This window comes from Myxocyprinus asiaticus, chromosome 14, assembly GCF_019703515.2.
Source record: "Myxocyprinus asiaticus isolate MX2 ecotype Aquarium Trade chromosome 14, UBuf_Myxa_2, whole genome shotgun sequence".
NCBI classification, from domain to species: domain Eukaryota; kingdom Metazoa; phylum Chordata; class Actinopteri; order Cypriniformes; family Catostomidae; genus Myxocyprinus; species Myxocyprinus asiaticus.
In genome coordinates, this window is record NC_059357.1 from 43,517,271 (window position 1) to 43,537,958 (window position 20,688).

The 20,688-nt window shown below is 38.5% G+C and overlaps 1 protein-coding gene across 2 annotated transcripts in view; it reads left to right on the top strand.

The window, feature by feature from the left end:
• The window catches only part of LOC127452298 (alpha-1,6-mannosylglycoprotein 6-beta-N-acetylglucosaminyltransferase B-like), a 236,304-nt gene that overhangs the window by 68,138 nt on the left and 147,478 nt on the right, over positions 1 to 20,688 (top strand). For both annotated transcript variants that reach the window (XM_051717679.1, XM_051717680.1), the window contains exon 4: positions 12,948 to 13,057. In XM_051717679.1, the coding sequence (XP_051573639.1) occupies positions 12,948 to 13,057 (110 nt within the window). The remainder of the gene's footprint in view (positions 1 to 12,947; positions 13,058 to 20,688) is intronic.

Genomic DNA, 20,688 nt, shown 5'->3' on the forward strand with positions numbered 1-20,688 from the left:
GCTTAATAGAGTAGATACATTGTGTTTCTACAGCTTAACAAAAAACAGTTATAAATGCTTTGACAGATGAAACATTAATCCAAAAAATACATGATTACATGTCAACGTTTTTAATATGGTTAGGGTATTTTTACAGGAAATGCTAACCAATGTAGCTTTTAACAACATATAGAATGCTACAAATAATATGTATTCTGCCTCATTCTATGAACAGAATCTACATTCGAACAGAAAAAGATGTGGTTGTGTACACTCTGTGGGGTTTTGAAGTTTGTAGCAGTAAAAATAGTTAACCTTGTGTAAATTGTCATGTGAACATTTAGCTTTATGCTAAGCTAAAATGCTATTTCTTGCTGGAGTCCAGGGGCATAGCTACGTGGTGGCCAGTGCCACCCCTGATTGAAGCTTGGCCACCCTTCTGGCCACCCCTGTTGTGCAAAGAACTTTTGACAACACTGACAGACAAGTTACTTTTTTTGAACCGCCCACATGGTACAACCTCTGTGTGTAGAGGTGTGACGTTATATCACGACCGTTGCAGTGTATGGGATCAAAATTCCTCCAAATGTATTGCGGTCACAGATCCAAAAATAATAAGTGTGAATCAAAAATATATAAACATTTAAAATACGCTGCAAAAAAACTACAAAAAAAAAAAAAAATTTGAGCAAAGTCATCAGAATTGCAAACAAAATCATGTTTTCCTTTGTTATATTACTGTTTTTTGTGCTCTCTGACAATTTTGCTCATTTTTTTGTACGCTTACGCTGTATTTTCCTTTGCTTTTGTTTCCAAGTTCTGCGCTTGATTTTCCAAAACTTGTGAGTAGAGTTTCATGTAAATCAGGGGGTGTTTTGCGTCCCTGTTGGTCCACTAGTTTTTGATCGACAGCTCCTCCTCTAGCCAATCATCGAAGAAGGGAGGTGATGTCACTCAAATGCGACTCCGACGGCTGCTGCTCAATATTCTATTATTTGTGGTTGATAGATACACTGCGTGTGTCTGTTTTGAGTATTTTCTGCCAGCTCTAGGAAACAGTGTGTTGTCTGAGTAGGCCATTATCATAGTCCATGAACACATGTATCGGGTCAGCTGAATTTAGTTAGCAGAGCCTTTAGTTTAGGCATTATTTAAGACTCCCTTGTTTGTAGGTTATTGGCTGCATATCTAAAAAAACAAGGCTGGGTAGGTGTGGATGTTTGATGCATGTTTTTACTGGCTGTACCAATGTAGTCACGAGTTCAGAACCCAGCTTGATCCGCTTTTCCACGAAATAAAATCCAGATCCCGACACCAAAGTCCTATTACAATACTGATGAATATAAAAATGCTTACATATAACTGGACATTTTTTTATTATTATTATTATTATATCAAAAATCTAAAAGGTGTGCATTATTGCTGACACCTTCATGCACACTTTGGAGTTGGTTGTATGCCTGTAAGTCATTTGCTTCAAATGTTACTGAAGTTGAATACTCTATGTTATGGAAAAGTTTGTAAATGTTTTTGATCTGTATGCACCAATATTGCTGTATCATTAGAGACAATCTCTAAATTTGCAACTATTTGTGAATCAAGATCGTCCAACGTCAAGCCAACTTTATTGCATTATTTATTGATGTGGGGACGCTTGGTCACTTGTTTCTGATGTCACTGCAGTATCGTGGAAAAAGAAACTACATGTAGCCATGCCGACCCTCAGTACATCAATACTCATCAGTACATGACGGCACTTTCAGCAGCATGGAAAATCGGATCAAGTTGGGTTCTGAACTCGCGACTCCATTGGTACAGCTAGTAAAAACATGCATCAAACATCCACACCAACCCAGCCTTGTTTTTTTTAGATATGCAGCCAATACATTTTTTCCTTCTTTTGTATGGCATTGGAAATAAATTGAGGACTTTAAATTCCTTGTGTGCATTTGTGATCTATAAATTCTGTAGAATTTACAGAATTTCTGTCTGTAGTATTTGCTTTTGGTACAGCATGTCAGTCAGTAGTGAATTTGTCAGGCCACCCCAATAAAATCACTGGGTCTTACCTGGCCACCCCTGAAAAAAAAGTTCTGTTTACCCCCCTGCCAGAGTCATTCCTATGTTCCCAGGGTCCTATGTTCCCCTGATTTATATGGCACATAATGAACATGACAAAGGGTCCTATGTTCCCCAGCTCTATATAGCACAAAATGGGAACCTGAAAAACATGTTCCCCAGCTCTGTATTTGCTTAATAATACATGGCTATTGTGGGAACTCGTCAAAGGGGGTTTGTGTTCCCCAGCACTGCTGTATGGCTCTCAATATAATAGGCCTACATTTGAGGAACTTAATCTAACGGTTGGAGTCATGGAATCACCTAAGGTCATAGCTTAATGCCTCCTTAGGTGAAAACTAGCGTAGTATACATGTTTTTGAATCATACTCTCACACTTCACATCTATCTTCTAACATATGTTAAAAACATGACGTCATGACTTAAGTATCTAATTTAATCCAGTTTGTTTTTGCCTCCAAGTAGCATATGCTAGTTTATTTTTCTGCATTTAACTATAGTTGATTTTGAACACTTTTTTCTATTTTTAGCTGTGACTGACATCTCACTGCTGAAATGTCCAATGCAGTGATATTTTTACAATAGAACAGTTATATGCAGAGAATAGGGGCAGGAATAAAAATGAAAAAAGGGCACATAGCTTGCCCCAGGGGTGTCTCTACACATTTCAAACATCCCTCTTGATATTCATGATAAACATTTATTTCAAGTGTGACTTCAAAATCAAGTGCCCCTCAAAAGTGTGTCCCAATTGTATTCGTGCTCCATAATACAAGTCTTCAGATAGCTCTGCCCTTACAAAAATCATGACAGTTCAGAGTTCATGGCAAATTTGGTGCAAACTTGCCAAAAATTCGCCACTAATTATTTTCACATGCAAATGAGCTTTGTGGCAAACTTATGGCAAATTGTCCATTGTTGCCAAAGGTTTGCTGCAGGTTCACCTCTACCAATGATGAGCTGCAAACTTCTGCCAATCAGTTGCGTCAAATCACAAGCTCATTTGCATATGAAAATAATGAGTGGCTAATTTGCTGCAAATTTGTGGTTAGATTTTTTATAAGTGTGTGTGAGAAAGACCAAAATTCAAGCCCATTATATATCCATTACAGTCAAATCCTGCACTTGTTTCAAATTATAAAAACTGCCAACTCAAGAAGCGTTACGGTATACTGGTTTTACGGCAGTGATGTCAAATGCTCAATTGGCACTAAGATGTTTCAATAGCGATTGTGACATGCCATGTTCTGTGATGTATTCGTTTGAATATCATATGACAACACTTAATGAAATGGATCAGGAGTACATTTTTCAGTGATTAACAAGTTAAATTCCACTCTTTACATCACACAAAGCTATTGTATGCAGTCAAAGAGCACATCAGATGCAGCACGTCGTCGTTTGGATTACTTTTTTACTGGCTTTTGCCATTTTTTTAAAATAAATAATTGTGATTAAATGTATCTGCCTTTTACGTTTTTTTTTTTTGTTTGTTTGTTTGTTTTTTAGGGATGTGCAGGGTAACAGTTTGTAATATTTTGTTAACTGTGAGGGGTCACAAATGGCTATATGGTTATTTGTCAGGACTCGGGAATAAATAATGTTTATTGCAATGGATATGCTACAAAAACTGCAAAAAACAAAAAAACAAATCAGTGAATAAAGTCAATTTAAAATGATAAAATCACTCACCTTTAAAGTAAAAAAAAAGAAAGAAAAAATAATCAAACTGTCACTGCCTGGAAAACAGTGTTTTAAACCAATGGAAAATATGTAATTTTAGTGCTAAACCTGATATGTGCTCTGGCCAGGCAGGTTCACGTTTCCATGAGTAACACTGCTGCAGTTTATTAACCTCTTTGGGATACTTTTGGGATATATAAATGGTTTAGCATTGAACTTATGGAATTATTGTCTGCACACCAGAGCAAACTGGAAAAAACTTTAGCTTACCGTTTATCAAGCGCTGAAACTTTGCCAAGTGAAAAACAATATGGAATCATGTGTAACAGTGTAACAATCACATGAAGTCTTCTTTGCAACCTGAATGTCTTCAGGACGTCCAATCTTTGTGAAACCTCTGCTAAAAAAAGCTAGATGCAGCACAACGAGTGCAACAGAACACAGGTGTCTCACAGGTGTATGTTTTTATAAATATTGAAATTCTTTTTAACTTGACATGGTGTCTAAAAAAATGTGGCAGTCCTGTGCGAGACACTGAAAAAAAGTGAGATGTAACACAACAGTCAAAGACATATGTCCTCAGGCTTCCTAAGCAACCAAACTGGCCCAGTTGCTAGGGTGGGTAGAGTCACGTTGGGGTAACCTCCTCGTGGAAGCTATAATGTGGTTCTTGCTCTCGGTGGGGCATGTGGTGAATTGTTCGTGGACGCCACAGAGAATAGCATGAAGCATCCACACGTGCTATGTCTCCGCAGTAATGCACTCAACAAGCCACGTGAGGTTCATCCTCTGCCACCCGGATTGTGGCGAGTCACTACGCCACCACGAGGACCTAGAGCGCATTGGGAATTGGGCATGCCAAATTGGGGAGAAAAGGGGAGAAAAAAAAAAAGACATATGTCCAGCACGTATTTAGATGTATGAAAAAACACGTGTGAACAGCCATATACTTGAAAAACTGATCCGGACCTGGCCCAAAACCCATACCATTAAGCTCGAATTGGGTTGAAGACCTCTATTGCACATTTGCAGCAAGTTTGCAACTAGTTTATATTTTTTGTAAGGGTATGTTTAGGGTGTAGGTGTAGGGCTAAGGGATCTAAAATATCTATAAAATATTTAAAAAATAATAATAACATAGTTATAATGGATTTGTAAATATTATGTATATAAAAACATGCTAGCATTGCCTAGCTAAATGTTAAAATATGCTAGCAATATGCTAGCATTGCCTAGTTACATGCTTAAACATGCTAATAACAAATAACAACATTCTGAAACATGCTAGCAACATGCTAGCAACGCATAGCTACGTTACAACATGCTAACAATGTGTAGCTGCATGCTAAAACATGCTACCATTGCCTAACTACACGCTAAAACATGCTAGCAACATGCAAGCATCACCTAGATGCTAACACATGCTAGCAACACCTAGTAACTTGCTAAAACATGCTAATATGCCTGTCTACATGCTAACACATGCTAGCAATGCCTAGATGCATGCTAAAACATTCTATCCATCCATCCATCTATCTGTAAAACTCAAAGTTTTTTTTTTTTTTTAAAGGCCTTTTTCAAGCCCACATAAAGTTATGAGATCAGGCTAAAAGGGACTATCCCATATCTGACTTTGAATGGAACACAGCATCAGTCCTAAAAATCAGACTTAATATGCAAATCGGAATTTGATGCCGTGAAAACAATGCCATAACGCATTTGTAACGAGGAGGAGGGCGTGGCCGGGCCGTGATGACGCACGCCTGGCGCTGAGTTGTCTAATCAGCGGGAGAGAGATAAGGAGTGGCCGGGATGCTGGACGAGAGAGAGACGCACGTGTTGTGTGTGTGCATCTTTGTTTTGTTTGCTGCAAAGCACTTTTATGTTAATGTTTGAGTTATGTTCTGTCATTAAAGTTTACGTTGCTGTTCAGCATCTCCTCTTCCTTGCCCATGCTGTGAAACTCGTTACATTGGTGCCAAAACCCAGGAGGGAGGAGGGATGCGCCGTCGGAGAGCCCTCGCCGCTGTTGGAGGGTCGCGACGCTGAGGAGGTATGGTGCAGAGATACTGGAATTGTTCGCCAGGAGGCGGAGGAGCCTCTGACATCTGCCGGGAGGTGGAGGAGCCTGCTGCCGTCCACCAGTATCTCTGGTGTCGCGGAGAACTGCTGCCCAGCTGGCCAAGGACTAGGCGACTGTGGGTCTGGGGACTGGCGATCTACTTTTTCTCTCTCTCTCTCTCTCTCTCTCCTCTTTCTCTCTCTCATTCTGTCTCTCCTACTCGGCTTTTCTCTCTCCCCTCTCCCTCCCCTCATCTCATCTTTCTCTTAGTATCCCAGGAGGTGGGGAAGGCCGGCCGGAGGATGGACAGCCGAAAGGGCGGGGGGGGGGGGAGTAGGTCAGGCTGGAGGTTTCCCTGGCCTGAATCTGGAGGTGGAGGAGTGTGACAAGGAGGAGGGCGTGGCCGGGCCGTGATGACGCACGCCTGCCGCCGAGTCGTCTAATCAGCGGGAGAGAGATAAGGAGAGAGAGAGAGAAATGCATGTGTTGTGTGTGTGTGTCTTTGTTTTGTTTGCTGCAAAGCACTTTTATGTTATGTTTGAGTTATGTTCTGTCATTAAAGTTTACGTTGCTGTTCAACCGGTTACCGCCTCCTCCTTGCCCATGCTGTGAAACTCATTACAGCATTTAACTGGTGATTTTTATTTATTTTTTAAGGTATTTTAGAATGAAAAATCACCACTGACCTTTATATAATTGATTGGGGTAAAGATAAGAGATCCAGTCTGGATGCTAATTGATCAATAACCGTGCTTTATTTACATAAGCAAATAGCAGCTCAGTTAAGAGGTTTAAGCACCCATAGCTGATCGTTATTTTTGTTGTATAGCAATGTTCTGTTACTGTTTACGTCAAGCCCTGTGTCTGAAATCATGTACTGTCACAGTACGTACTTTATTTGATGGACACACTAGGAACAACTTTCTTGGTATATATAGCACTTACAGTTTTGATGAGCCGTCAAACTTGTGGTTCACTGCCGTTCTTTTAAATCCAGTGTTTTGAACATGACATCTCCTCAGCAGCCAAGGGATTATGTAAATTATCCATTCGATCCACACTTCAAAATCTTGCTGGAAATAGTAGGTCATCTGGTATTACTTGCTTACTGTTTTATGAACACAGAAGGTATATTACCCAATTGGCATACTGTTTTTGCCATACTATATAGTAGGGAAGTATGGATATTCAGATGCAGCAATCGACTCTCTTCTACTGGAAGGATGGCATGTCATGACTTTACTCAAAAATATAAATTTTCATAAGCATTTGTGTCCATAATATTTTTTATTATTTGGTATTTGGTATTTGCTGAGTGGATAAAAAATAAAACTCAGAGGTACTGTGATTTCAGAAGTCAAACGCATGTGACAGCTCTTCCTAAACTCTTTATACTCTTTGGGTGTGAAGTCAGAAAAGTCAGGGTTCAGATTAATTGTTTTTGTGAGCATTTGCCTCTGTGCTATGTTGAGGTGATATTGTTAGTGACAGAGTTGCACGTGGAGGGGAGCTGTTCAATACAGCATCTTATGTAGCTGCAGGGCATGAGGTTGCGGCGGTTCATGCAAGCAGTATTATAAAGAAATCAAACTCACGGCATGAAGCAAAGATGACATTGCATTCCAAAAAGAGATTTCTGAGTCTCTTGGGACACCTGAAATAAAACCTATTGAAATAGTCTCGGATATAGAAGACAAATATGAACAAAAATAACTAGGAATGTCACAATATTTCTTGAGTAGAAGTACAGTGGAGTCCTAAAGTCTGAGGTCTGATATTTCTAGGTCACTAATCAAATGCAAGTAAATTTGTGACATTGACAGTGTTACTTTATTTGTACAAAAGGTCAGATTTCCTTGCTTCCATTGAAGCACACAAGATGCTCTTTGGAACATTCTCAAATCATGCTGGATAGCATGGATCATCAGGTTTCGCACATTCCACATAACTTAGAGTTAATGTCCAGTTTTTCCAGAAAAGCAAAAGAGGGAAATATCAAATACTAAGAAATACTGAAATTCATATTCATTTTTCACTTCACCATTTCACTAAAATTTATATGCTGATAATATAATTTGTAATTTGTAACAAACTTTGAGACTGCATATTATATTTGACTCTCCAGTGCTGGAACAGGGCTAAAACAAAGTGTGGATATAGGTCTGACTATGCGAGACTGTAGTTTGTAGTAATCATTTTTCTTTGCATGATACATTGGCTGCATTTATACCATAGCCTATGTCGGCATTAGCTAGCTAGCCAGCTTTATCAATAGCTGTTAGCTAAATTTGGTGGATGATGACAGTAGCTGTTTATAAAATAGACTACATTATAAATATGTTGACACAATTCAGTATTGATGTGATTCCATCACAACTGTCATTTTGATATATATCGATGCACTATTGTTTTTATAATAATAGAATGTATATATTTTCTGTATAACCAAGTTACGTTACACTAATGAATGGAGCTTTTTGCATTATCTTGAACATTGTCTAGCATTCATTTCATGTGTTATTGTAGTTTACCTTACTGAATAATTACAGATTAACATTGTTTACATCAGTTACTGTGAATCAGCATACCTGACTTTTAGTATAAAGAGAAGATCGTTGAAAGTTACGAAGCAAGGTAGCTTGCAATTCGTCAGCGTTAGCTGGCAAGATCAAGTTAGCTAAAATTACACAGATCAATTCTTATGGCACTATACTTCACATGCTTTGCAGTTATGTAAGCTTACCTGTCCAATAAGAAAAATGCCAATTCAGGGTCGGTTTTGATCCCCAAAACTGAACAAAGGTCCCTCCAGGAATCAAATGCCCTGCCGATGTTCACTCTAGTTTTTGCTCGACCACGATCACGTTCCCACTTAGCCAGACGGGATTCGGTAGATAAACGTTTTTTTTTTTTTTTTGGCTTACTCGGAGTTTGGGAGTTTTTTTTTTTAATTGATTAAGATTTGCAAAGCATTCTTGTTATTGTAATATACAATGACTATAAATCTATAAATCAACAAATAAAGTACCACAAACATTCTGACATCTTGTAAGAATAAGATTTCATACTTAGTGGCATCTGGTGGCCGAGGTTGGTACCACATGCTAACGGTTAGCTAGCAAGACATTTTTTTTTTTCATGTGTTGCCTCTTGAGGAGAGAGGGAAAAAAAAAAATTCAGAGAGAAAAAAATTCAGAGATAAACTGCCTGAAAAAAATGTAAATAAATAATGATAATAATTGTAGGACATAGACTTAGTAAGGCACTAAGAAAAAAAATCCAAGCAGGATCCTAGACACCTAAAAAAATATATATATATTTCACCTACTGAATTTTTTTTTTTTTTTTCACTTTGCGGTTAAGGGCTTCCGTACACAACGGTGCCCATCACTTTTTCAGCCATCTTTGTTATGGAGAAAATGAATGCAAATTTTACTTCTGAAACTAGACTGCTGTGCTCCATTGATCAAAAATTCACAAATTATATATAAAAAAATTAAACAGTAGGCCCTTTGTACATATGTGTATAGTTATTTTGATTGGTGTGAAATGTTTTAAAATTGAAAAACTAAAATCACTTCAGTACATGATTACTTGAGTACTGGTAACTCAGGCTTCGTGTGAGCTGTGAATGGCTGATCCTTGAACTTTAGTGTTACTCTGTTCTCCATCACTATTGTGGCATTGCATAATCTCTTTGAAGGAATAGTTCACCCCTATATATATATATATATATATATATATATATATATATATATATATATATATACAGGTGCATCTCAATAAATTAGAATGTCGTGGAAAAGTTCATTTATTTCAGTAATCCAACTCAAATTGTGAAACTCGTGTATTAAATCAATTCAGTGCACACAGACTGAAGTAGTTTAAGTCTTTGGTTCTTTTAATTGTGATGATTTTGGCTCACATTTAACAAAAACCCACCAATTCACTATCTCAAAAAATTAGAATATGGTGACATGCCAATCAGCTAATCAACTCAAAACACCTGCAAAGATTTCCTGAGCCTTCAAAATGGTCTCTCAGTTTGGTTCACTAGGCTACACAATCATGGGGAAGACTGCTGATCTGACAGTTGACAATCATTGACACCCTTCACAAGGAGGGTAAGCCACAAACATTCATTGCCAAAGAAGCTGGCTGTTCACAGAGTGCTGTATCCAAGCATGTTAACAGAAAGTTGAGTGGAAGGAAAAAGTGTGGAAGAAAAAGATGCACATCCAACCGAGAGAACCGCAGCCTTATGAGGATTGTCAAGCAAAATCGATTCAAGAATTTGGGTGAACTTCACAAGGAATGGACTGAGGCTGGGGTCAAGGCATCAAGAGCCAGCACACAGACGTGTCAAGGAATTTGGCTACAGTTGTCGTATTCCTCTTGTTAAGCCACTCCTGAACCACAGACAACGTCAGAGGCGTCTTACCTGGGCTAAGGAGAAGAAGAACTGGACTGTTGCCTAGTGGTCCAAAGTCCTCTTTTCAGATGAGAGCAAGTTTTGTATTTCATTTGGAAACCAAGGTCCTAGAGTCTGGAGGAAGGGTGGAGAAGCTCATAGCCCAAGTTGCTTGAAGTTCAGTGTTAAGTTTCCACAGTCTGTGATGATTTGGGGTGCAATGTCATCTGCTGGTGTTGGTCCATTGTGTTTTTTGAAAACCAAAGTCACTGCACCCGTTTACCAAGAAATTTGGAGCACTTCATGCTTCCTTCTGCTGACCAGCTTTTTAAAGATGCTGATTTCATTTTCCAGCAGGATTTGGCACCTGCCCACACTGCCAAAAGCACCAAAAGTTGGTTAAATGACCATGGTGTTGGTGTGCTTGACTGGCCAGCAAACTCTCCAGACCTGAACCCCATAGAGAATCTATGGGGTATTGTCAAGAGGAAAATGAGAAACAAGAGACCAAAAAAAATGCAGATGAGCTGAAGGCCACTGTCAAAGAAACCTGGGCTTCCATACCACCTCAGCAGTGCCACAAACTGATCACCTCCATGCCACGCCGAATTGAGGCAGTAATTAAAGCAAAAGGAGCCCCTACCAAGTATTGAGTACATATACAGTAAATGAACATACTTTCCAGAAGGCCAACAATTCACTAAAAATGTTTTTTTTATTGGTCTTATGATGTATTCTAATTTTTTGAGATGGTGAATTGGTGGGTTTTTGTTAAATGTGAGCCAAAATCATCACAATTATAAGAACCAAAGACTTAAACTACTTCAGTCTGTGTGCATTGAATTTATTTAATACACGAGTTTCACAATTTGAGTTGAATTACTGAAATAAATGAACTTTTGCATGTCATTCTAATTTATTGAGATGCACCTGTATATATATATGTGTCAAAATCAATATTGCATGTCCATTTATAGCATTTGTTCCTGATCAACCTGTCAGGGTTTATTTTGCAGTAATGACCAGCTTACTGTACATCCCCACATTTTTGCGCCACTTGTGATACCAAATGGAATTACAGAAATAATCATGGTTTTCCTGAAAACAGCAGTTCCTGAATGACTTTCATATAATTACCTCTGGATTTTAAAATAGGATAGAATAAAGTATTCTAATATCAAAGTAATTAAACAAGTCACATTTAATTTGAAGCTTGTTCAAATATCTCAGATCATTTCTATGCAGTCAAAAGCAAGGGAATTATCTTGTTACCAATGTTAATTGTAGTAACTTTTTTCAGAGGGCCTGGCCTAAACATGCTGAATGTCATTTTTATTATCTGCATGTGTAAATGGTGTCAGTGGAGGTGCTGCTTTTTCATGCTCAAGGCATATTTCAGACAAATGCTAATTTAGTGATTCTTGAATATGTGCCTTAACAAGGTTGTAGCGGAGGCAGTGGTGGCTCAGCAGTTAAGGCTCTGGGTTATTGATTAGAAGGTTGGGAGTTCAAGCCCCAGCACTACCAAGATGCCACTGTTGGGCCCTTCAGCAAGGCCCTTGACCCTATCTGTTCCAGGGGCACTGTATCATGGCTGACCCTGCACTCTGACCCCAGCTTAGCTGGGATATGTGAAAAAAAGAATTTCACTGTATATGTGCAAATGTATAATGCATGATACGTTAAATTATAGTACATTTATGCACATTTTAAATTCTGACATGAATGGATAGACATGTGCAATCATCTATTGTTTCTCTGTGTATTTATTAGTCACAGATATGGTTTGCTCCATCTCTGTAATGCATATTTAAAGGAATATTTCACCCAAAAATGAAAATTGTGTCATTATTTAATTGGTTCATTGAGACATTAGGCAAAATGTTTGAGCTGCTCTTTTCTACACACTGGAAGTGGATGGTTATTTACACTGAAATGCTCCAAAATGGACAAAAAAAAAAAAAAAAAAAAAAAAAAAAAGCACCATAAAAGTATCATGAAAGTTTCTGGTGTTATATTCCAGGTATTCTGAACTTTTACAATAGCTTTGTTTGAATAACAGATTGAAATATAAGTCTGATTAATCAATAATCTAGTAAATGATGACAGAAGTTCCTCAATCCTTTAAGCTCTCAGTGTGTTTTTAAAGATGTCTTTTTTCAGTGGCATACCCAAAATTAAAGGCTTACAGTGTGACTCAAGGAAAATTCTGAGACTCTCAGCCAAAGAAACTGCTAAGAAAAAGCCAAAAATGAACTTTTTCTTATTTGACATTATATATCTCAGGGTGGAAATAAGAATGGGCCAAAATTCCAGCATCTTATTGTGAGAAGCTTGTGGAAGGCTACCCAAAACATTTGATCCAAGCTAAACAATTTAAAGGCAATGCTACCAAATACTAACAAAGTGTATGTAAACTTCTGACCCACTGGGAATGTGATGAAAGAAATAAAAGCTGAAATAAATCACTCTACTATTATTCTGATATTTCACATTCTTAAAATAAAGTAGTGATCCTAACTGACTTAAGACAGGGAATGTTTCTATGATTAAATGTCAGGAATTGTGAAAAACTGAGTTTAAATTTATTTGGCTAAGGTGTATGTAAACTTCTGACTTCAACTGTACCTTTTTGTGTTGGTCAAGACTGTAGTTATATGTTGATATTTTTTTCTTTTTTAATAGTACTGTTCACTGACAATTTCTTTTTCTCACTTGTGTTAACATTTCCAGGTTCCAGCCAGTAGGTCTGGTGGAGCGGATCCAGGCCATTGCCCAGAATGTGTCCGACATGGCTGTACGAATGGAGCAGATTCTCAAGAAGACTAATATCCCAGGCAGAGGTGAATTTCTCAGTTACCACTTCTGTTTGGCTGCAGACTGATGCTCTTTTTTGTAAGGAATCTTGTAGAAAAGAAACATCACAAATGAGTTCTCTTTAATATCTCAATTGCCTCTTAACAAATAGAGCCTTTTGCTTAAATCTCCTGCTTCTCAGATGTTGCGCCTGAGAAAAAACACAATGACGTTGCTATAACTAAATCATTTCACATCAAAGTTTTACTTGAGCATGAAAGACAATACATTTTAATGTTTGCATTACATAACTAACTACATTTACAAGCTTATTCCAGCTTGACTAGGTTGTGCGGTAGCTCAGCTGGTAGAGCGATATACTTTCAACACCAAAAAAAAAAAAATATGGGGCACAAGTCCAGCCAAGCTCATTCATTGACACATGAGCTGAAAGTGTTATAAAATTACCACAAAATGATTTGGTTGCTTCAGCAATTGCATTTTCACCATTTATGATACTGTCGGTTAGGTTTAGACATGTCGATTTTGTTCATTTTAAACTCGATAGACCATTAACCTTAAAAACTACATCTGTTTGGGAGAACATTTAACTCTCTTTTGGCACCACACAGTTCACATCGAAACTGCCACAATGTGTAATAAATTACAAAATGTCATTTTGAAAACACGTTGCCACAGTCATGCTATTTTCATGAAATCAGGCTTGAAAAACAACCCAGTAATCTCATGTGTCTCCTCTAGAGTTTCAAAATAATGGTTTAAACAGTGTTCAGATTTGCCATAATACCAAAGTCTACCTATCAAAAGTCAGAATATGAACTCAATTTCTCAAACTTTAAGGCCATCTTTTCTATGCTGTCCAAATTAATATATAAACTCTTTCTGTATGTCATAATTAAAGCTCTGGGTTGCCTTACTACAGAAAACAGCACACATAATTGGGGGGCAAATATATGATATACTCACAAAAAAAACTCATCTTAGTCACATGCTACGAGGCAAAACAATTTTAAAGAATGCTGTTCAAAATTAGACATGAAGAGATCTGGGCTAAATGGCATTTTTCAGGACAATACATTCCCCTCTTTATTATTTAATGCAGCTCAATTGGAATTGATTGCAATAATGCCAATCATCTTTTGCCGCTATTTGTTCGGCGAGCCCCTCTGTCGTGCATGATGTCCTTTAGTAAAGCCTGCCAACAGACTTTGGTGGAATTCCAGCAGGTTTTTAGCAAGCGGAGTAAACATATGTGCAGGCCGTGTGGGAGTTTTATTTTAGCTGCTAATGCGAGTCAGAATTCATTCTTACTTCTGTTCGCCATTTGGACAGCAAATTTAAAAGTTCTGCTAAAAATGTGTGAATGTTGCATGTATTGGACTTGAAGTAAATAAAGACACTGAAGCAAGATGGGGGTAAAAAAAAAAAAAAAAAAAAAAAGGCTTAGGGGAGAATTCACAAAGAATAAGTTGTGCCCACCGATAGCATTGCTTATTTGCACATGCTGCCAGCTTTGGTTTAGCACCTGATTTACTAAACAAATTATACTAATCAGGTAATGCCACAAAATTGGGTCATTTTAAATAATCTTATCGGAATTTTGAAGTTCTGTAATGAATAATGATATAAGCTGACAAGCATAATAATTAAATATTTGTCAAGCATCTGACACACTGTCGACAATTGTGGTTTGTCCCTCCTCAGACCACTGTCAGTAGGTACTAACCACTGCTGACCTGGAGCACCCCACAAACCTTGCCGTTTCAGAGATGTTCTGACCTAGTTGTCTGGCCATAACCACTTGGCCCTTGTCAAAGTTGCTTAGGTCTTTACTCCTGCCCATTTCTCCTGCATTCATTGCGTTAACTACAAGAACTGATTGTTCGCTTACCATCTAATCTACCCAGACCTTGACATGTGACCTTGTTAGGAGATGATTAACATTATTCGCTTTACCTGTGGGTGGTCATAATGTTCTGGCTCATTGATGTGTGTTGTCTAGCGATACTAAATCCATCTTCTCCCTATTTTGTAGTATAATAAAGCAAAAAGCTGTGCCTTAGAGTGATTTTACCACAGGAAAGAGATGTTGTTAGGCATTCATGATGCAAAGAAATTTGATAAAAGACACCAATGTTCAATAAATAGTTCATTTAAAAAATAGGGCAATCGATCTATTAGGTTTTTTAACCAGAATTAATTACATAAGATGCATTGGCATAGATTTATTGGCATAAATTAATACTTGCTGAGAAAGGCCCCAAAATAAAAATAATTTAATATATAATAATAAAATATATTAATACTGTATATATTTATTCATGATTGATTTATAATTAAAACATTTTTAATATAATTCAGATAATTCAAAGACATTACATTATTGTAGTAGACTAGTGATAAGACTCTACAAAAAGCATTTTCAAAAGTCAGTATATTGTTTTTATTTCAATATCATTAAAAATAAGCCTATGACTGACCTACAATCCACAGCAACTGAGTTTATCAGTCTGTCTGAGGAAAAAGGGCTGTTGTCACAGGAAGCTTTCTTGTGTCTGTGTGTAATATTTTTGTTGGTCAATGTACAAATGCGTCAGATGGATGATTTTATAGCGTCTCAGTGTGGTTTTCAGCATCTCGAGCATAAACGCTGTGGTTTAGAATGATGTGTCAAGTTAAAGGCGATTTAACCCTTTAAGCTCGGATGGGCCCGCCAATTATCTTTCAAACGAGCCCACACACAAGGTAATAGGATGCATAGATCATTCGATAATCCACACGAAGCACAATGTTACATTTGGCCACCAGGAGATGGCGCCAAGTAATTGACAGACTCAGTGATGCAGACTCACTGAATCAAAATGTACTCATTCTGTGAAATTTTATTACTAAAATCCTGTCTATATGCTATGCATACCTTTAGTCATTGTTGTGTTTGCATGTGTAATTAGTTCTGATGTACAATTATTGTGTTTTATTTGTTTGGAGAGGCTTTTGGACACATGAAGGTGTTTTTGTCCACTGGGATAAATAATTTTTGTAATGCTATAAATTTTAATTGCTTTGTCCTATCAACACAACATTTTTTCTCAGAAACAGTTGACATGTTTGGGAACAAAACAAAAGCTGTTTTTCAGAGCCACTTTATTTACACCCAAAGATACTATATAATGTCAAATAAAAAATAAGAAAAAAGTAAATTTTTGGCTAAAGAGTTGATCTTAATCTATATCATTAAAAAAAATAAAATACAAAAATTTACAATGATACCAAACACTTGACCTTCCTTGTTTGTTTTTTGTGGAGTTATAATCCTTTAATTTTGGGTATGCCTACTTTGGTCTACTTTTGTTGTGGCAGGATTGTGACAGTCTCCACTGCCCATCTGTCAGGTTCCCATGTCTTGTGTGTTGTGAGTGCACATGGCTGTGTTTGTCTTCATTGCCATGTGCACTCGTGTCTGTTTGGTCTTGTATGTTTGCACATGGCCTTGTGTTGTCTTGCCATGTGTGTCCCCGACTTAGTCCTTGTTGTGTTTAGTTTTACCTGTTCCTTATTATATATATTGCGCCCTCTTCTTCTATATACTGTGCCCTCTTTCCATGTTGCTGCCAGATTATTTTGTTTCTTCTCCCAGTCAGTTTGTTCCTGTGAGCTGTTGTCATTCGGTCAGTTAAATCTGTTTTACTTCTTACTCTACTTTTGTTTTTCAGTTTCTCTCCCTTGCAAGAGTTTTTGTTTCTGTTTTCCCAGTCTGTTAGTTTTTGTTTTATCTAGTTAAGTTTTTTCTTGTTTTCTGTTTTTGTCCATCGTGAGATCTTTTGTTTACTGTATTGCTTTGTTTTTCATTAAAGCTAATTTTGCCTTCCGCATCCTTGGGTCCTCCCTCAAATTCCGTGACAGAACAATCTGGCCATTTTTGGACCCAGCGGAGGCTATGGGCATTTTTCCTCTCTCAGATCCTGCCCGCAAGGAATCGATCTCCCATGACACCACTCACTACAACTCTGAACCGCTCTCAGTATGGTCGTTCCATCAGAGAATTTGCTCAAGAGCTGGCCGATGACAACTTTAGGTGGTATAATGGTGAGATCCTCTTTAAACAACTTTTCCTGATGGGGCTGGACAGACTGTTCAAGGTGGAGGAGCTGGGTGAGATCTTTTGCTGGCCTTTTTGGGATATGATGGATCACCTCTGCCGGCTTGCAGAGGTTGAGCTTATGCTGCAGAGGAGGCACACCAAATCCCAAGACCCATCTCAGCCGGTGCCCTGTCATTTCTCTGGCTCTTCCAGGGCTTTGCACCGCCGAGAAAGGAAGTGCGGTGCTGACTTCCAGGAGGCAGAGGAGCCTGCTGCTAACCACCAGGAGGTGGAGGAGCCCGCTGCTGACCACTAGTATGCGGCAGCGGCCATTCCCGCAGCAGTGCTTCTGACCGTCCAGAAGAGAAGGAGAAAGGCCTCTGCTCCCTTGCCGCTGCCAGCGATCCTGGCCACGAAGGCCGTTCCCCTGCCGCTGCCAGCGTTCCTGGCCATGAAGGCCATTCCCCTGATGCTGCCAGCGTTCCTGGCCATGGAGGCCGTGTGCCTGTTGCCTGTGTCCCCAGCCACGGAGGCCGTTTTCCAGTTGCTGCCAGCACTCTCGACCACAGCGGTTGCCGCATAGCCTGTCCAGTTCCCTGTGGCTGTCGATGAGCCTGTCCAGTTCCCTGTGGCTGTCGATGAGCCTGTCCAGTTCCCTGTGGTCATCAAGTCTGTCCTGTTCCCTGTGGCCATCGTCATGCCTTTCCAGTCCCCTGAGGCTGTCGACAAGCCAGTCCAGTTCCATGTGACCATAACGAGCCTGTTCAAGCCCCCTGTGTCCAGTCAAGTCATCCTGTCCAGTCAACACATCACTTCAAATCAAGCTGTTATGACAAGTCAAGCTGTCACATCAAGACAAGTTGCCACGCCAAGTCCAGTCACCACTCTTTGTCAAGTCGATACACCAACCCAAACCACCACGCCTAGTCAAATTGCGATACGTAGTCAAGCAGACACTTCATGCCAAACTTTTATACCTAGTCAAGCTGCCAAGACAGGTTGAGCTGCCAAGTCAAGCAGCCAAGTCAAATCTAGCAGCCAAGCCACGTCTAGCAGACACACCTAGCAAAGTTGCTATTTCTTGGTCTGTTCCGCTGATACCGCCTTGGTCTAACCTGCTGGCTCCTCCTTGGTCCATCTCCCTGGCACTGTTTTGGTCTGTCATGCCAGTGTCTACCTGGTCTGTCCCACTGGCACTGCCCTGGTCTGTTCCGCCGGTTCCGCCTTGGTCCATCCTGCTGGTGCTGCACTGGTCTGACCCGCCGGCTCCTCACTGGTGCATATTGCATTCCTGGTCTGTCCTGCTGGTGTCTCCCTTGTTTGTCCCACTGGTGCAGGCCTGTTCTGTTCCACCGGCACCGCCTTGTTCCGTCCTGCTGGCACCATCCTGATCTGTTGCACTGACTGCCACCTTCAATCATGGTTAAGTTTAGGGAAAGGGTAAGGTTAGGGGCTCCCTATATCTTTTAATGGTGATTTGGAGCTCACACCCCTTTTTGGAGCAATGCCCACAGCTATACCCTTCTCTGTACAGCTGCATGTGGTCTGTACAGGTGGAGTTGCGCTGACTCCCACCTGCTGACTGTGACTTGCAAAAAAAAATGTTGTACATTCAGGGGACATAATTAATTGCATTACATTTTTTAACATATTCTTTTTCTTATATAATTAATCACATTAAATTAACATGTTAAAATTGACACCCTATTAAAAAAGTTAATCAAAATAAGAATAACAATTATTTTGCCTTTGTCTTTAAGCCCCAAGTGTACAAGCCAAAGGCCATTGTGGCAAGAAAAATAATTCCATTCTATGTTTTGTTAGTGGAGAGAAAGCAATAAATGGCTTTACAATAAATGCACATACAATATGCCAGTATTGTTTAGCTGTACTATATAAGATAATGGATTGCATTAACTTAATTATAGGATTTTTACAATTGCCAAGAAACACACATGCACAGTATTATACAATGTTTGGCCATGTGTGCATTTATCAGCATTTTACAACGGCTTTGGATGCTGCTTATTCAATCAGAATTAAAAGTTGCAAAAATTTATAAATGTAGTTTAGGTATATTTAGGAAATTAAGGGTGTCCCATTCCCCCTCTCTCACACTGCAGTCCAGACTCGAACCTGCATCTCCAACACTACACACCGGAGGACCACAGCATGCCTTCTAACCACCATAACATACATACATACAGCATACATACTAATATACTAACTGTATGCACCATGACTCAAACATATATATTTGTAAATTAATTCAATGGTCAATGAGAAATAATGGTGTCCAACATAATGAGAAGGAAAAAATCTTTAAATTCTAGTTGCAAAAATCTAATGCATGTGCAAAGTTCTTATAAAATCTTTAAAAAATCTTTTATACCATTTTTAAACAAAAGTTTAGATTTAATGACTTTAATGACATTTAACCATAGAGAAATTTGTATTTGTATTTGTATTTGTTTTTTTATTTTTATTTTTATTTTTTACATCTTGAATGCTATTTAAAAAAAAAAAAAATGCAAGTATTTATTACATTTCATTAAGTTTTTTATTTTATTTATTTATTTATTTATTTATTTTTTTGGTGGTTGTACCATTTGACATTTTACATCCTAAACTAACCTTGCCATGTCAAAAACATTTCTCATTTAATAAGAGACTTGTTGACCTTGACACACAGTCATGAGGGTCTACAGGGGTCCTTTCTTTGTGATATCATAATTTCGCATCATATGACAACAAAATTACTTTCTGAATGTTGGTTGCACTAACATTATCTTGGACACACTGGCCATTGGCCCTCAAATAGTTTATCCACTAGTTAATCCACCGGCTTTCATATATGCTTTATTTTTTTTCATGCACCGTATAAACTACCTGTTGAATAGGTTGGAGCATTCATGGGAAGGAAGATTATGAGTTGTGCCATTCTCTTCCACTGTGGCTGCTGATAAACTGATAAAATGTTTTTCTCTTTGAATGAGTAAACCGCAATATGGCTGTTGTGTTTGACATATTCTGAAATGGCTTTATAATGGTGCCAACAAAGTACAGTGTAAATTACATTCTGTTGAGCTATTGTAACCAATGTCAGCCAGTTCCTTTTAAGAACCAGTGTTGGCTTACAGAGCACTGTTTCTCTCCAACATTGTGCTGTTCAGTGTTTACAGAGGAGTCTCACAAAAGCATGTCTAAATCATATTTCACCTTCAGATCAAAAGAAGAAGAAGAAAAAAAAAAAGAAGAACAAAAAAAGATAAAACTTAGCAAAAAAAGAGAGCAGAAAGAGAGAGAGCAGTGGTGCTTTATGCAGATATTAAAAGTAATTAGGGATGTGCACGAGTAATCAAGTAATCATTCTGCACCAGTTAGTTGACTATAAAAAACACTACTTGAAAATCTCTAATTGATTTTCCTTTGCGAATTTTCCTGCCTTGAGCAATGCTGAATTATATTGTACTTTTCCTCTAAATCTCTTACCAAATCTTACCACTGAACGATTACGGCCTTCACTGAACCAGTCGAGATTGTTGTTAGAGTTTGAACGAGATGAGACGTCTCATT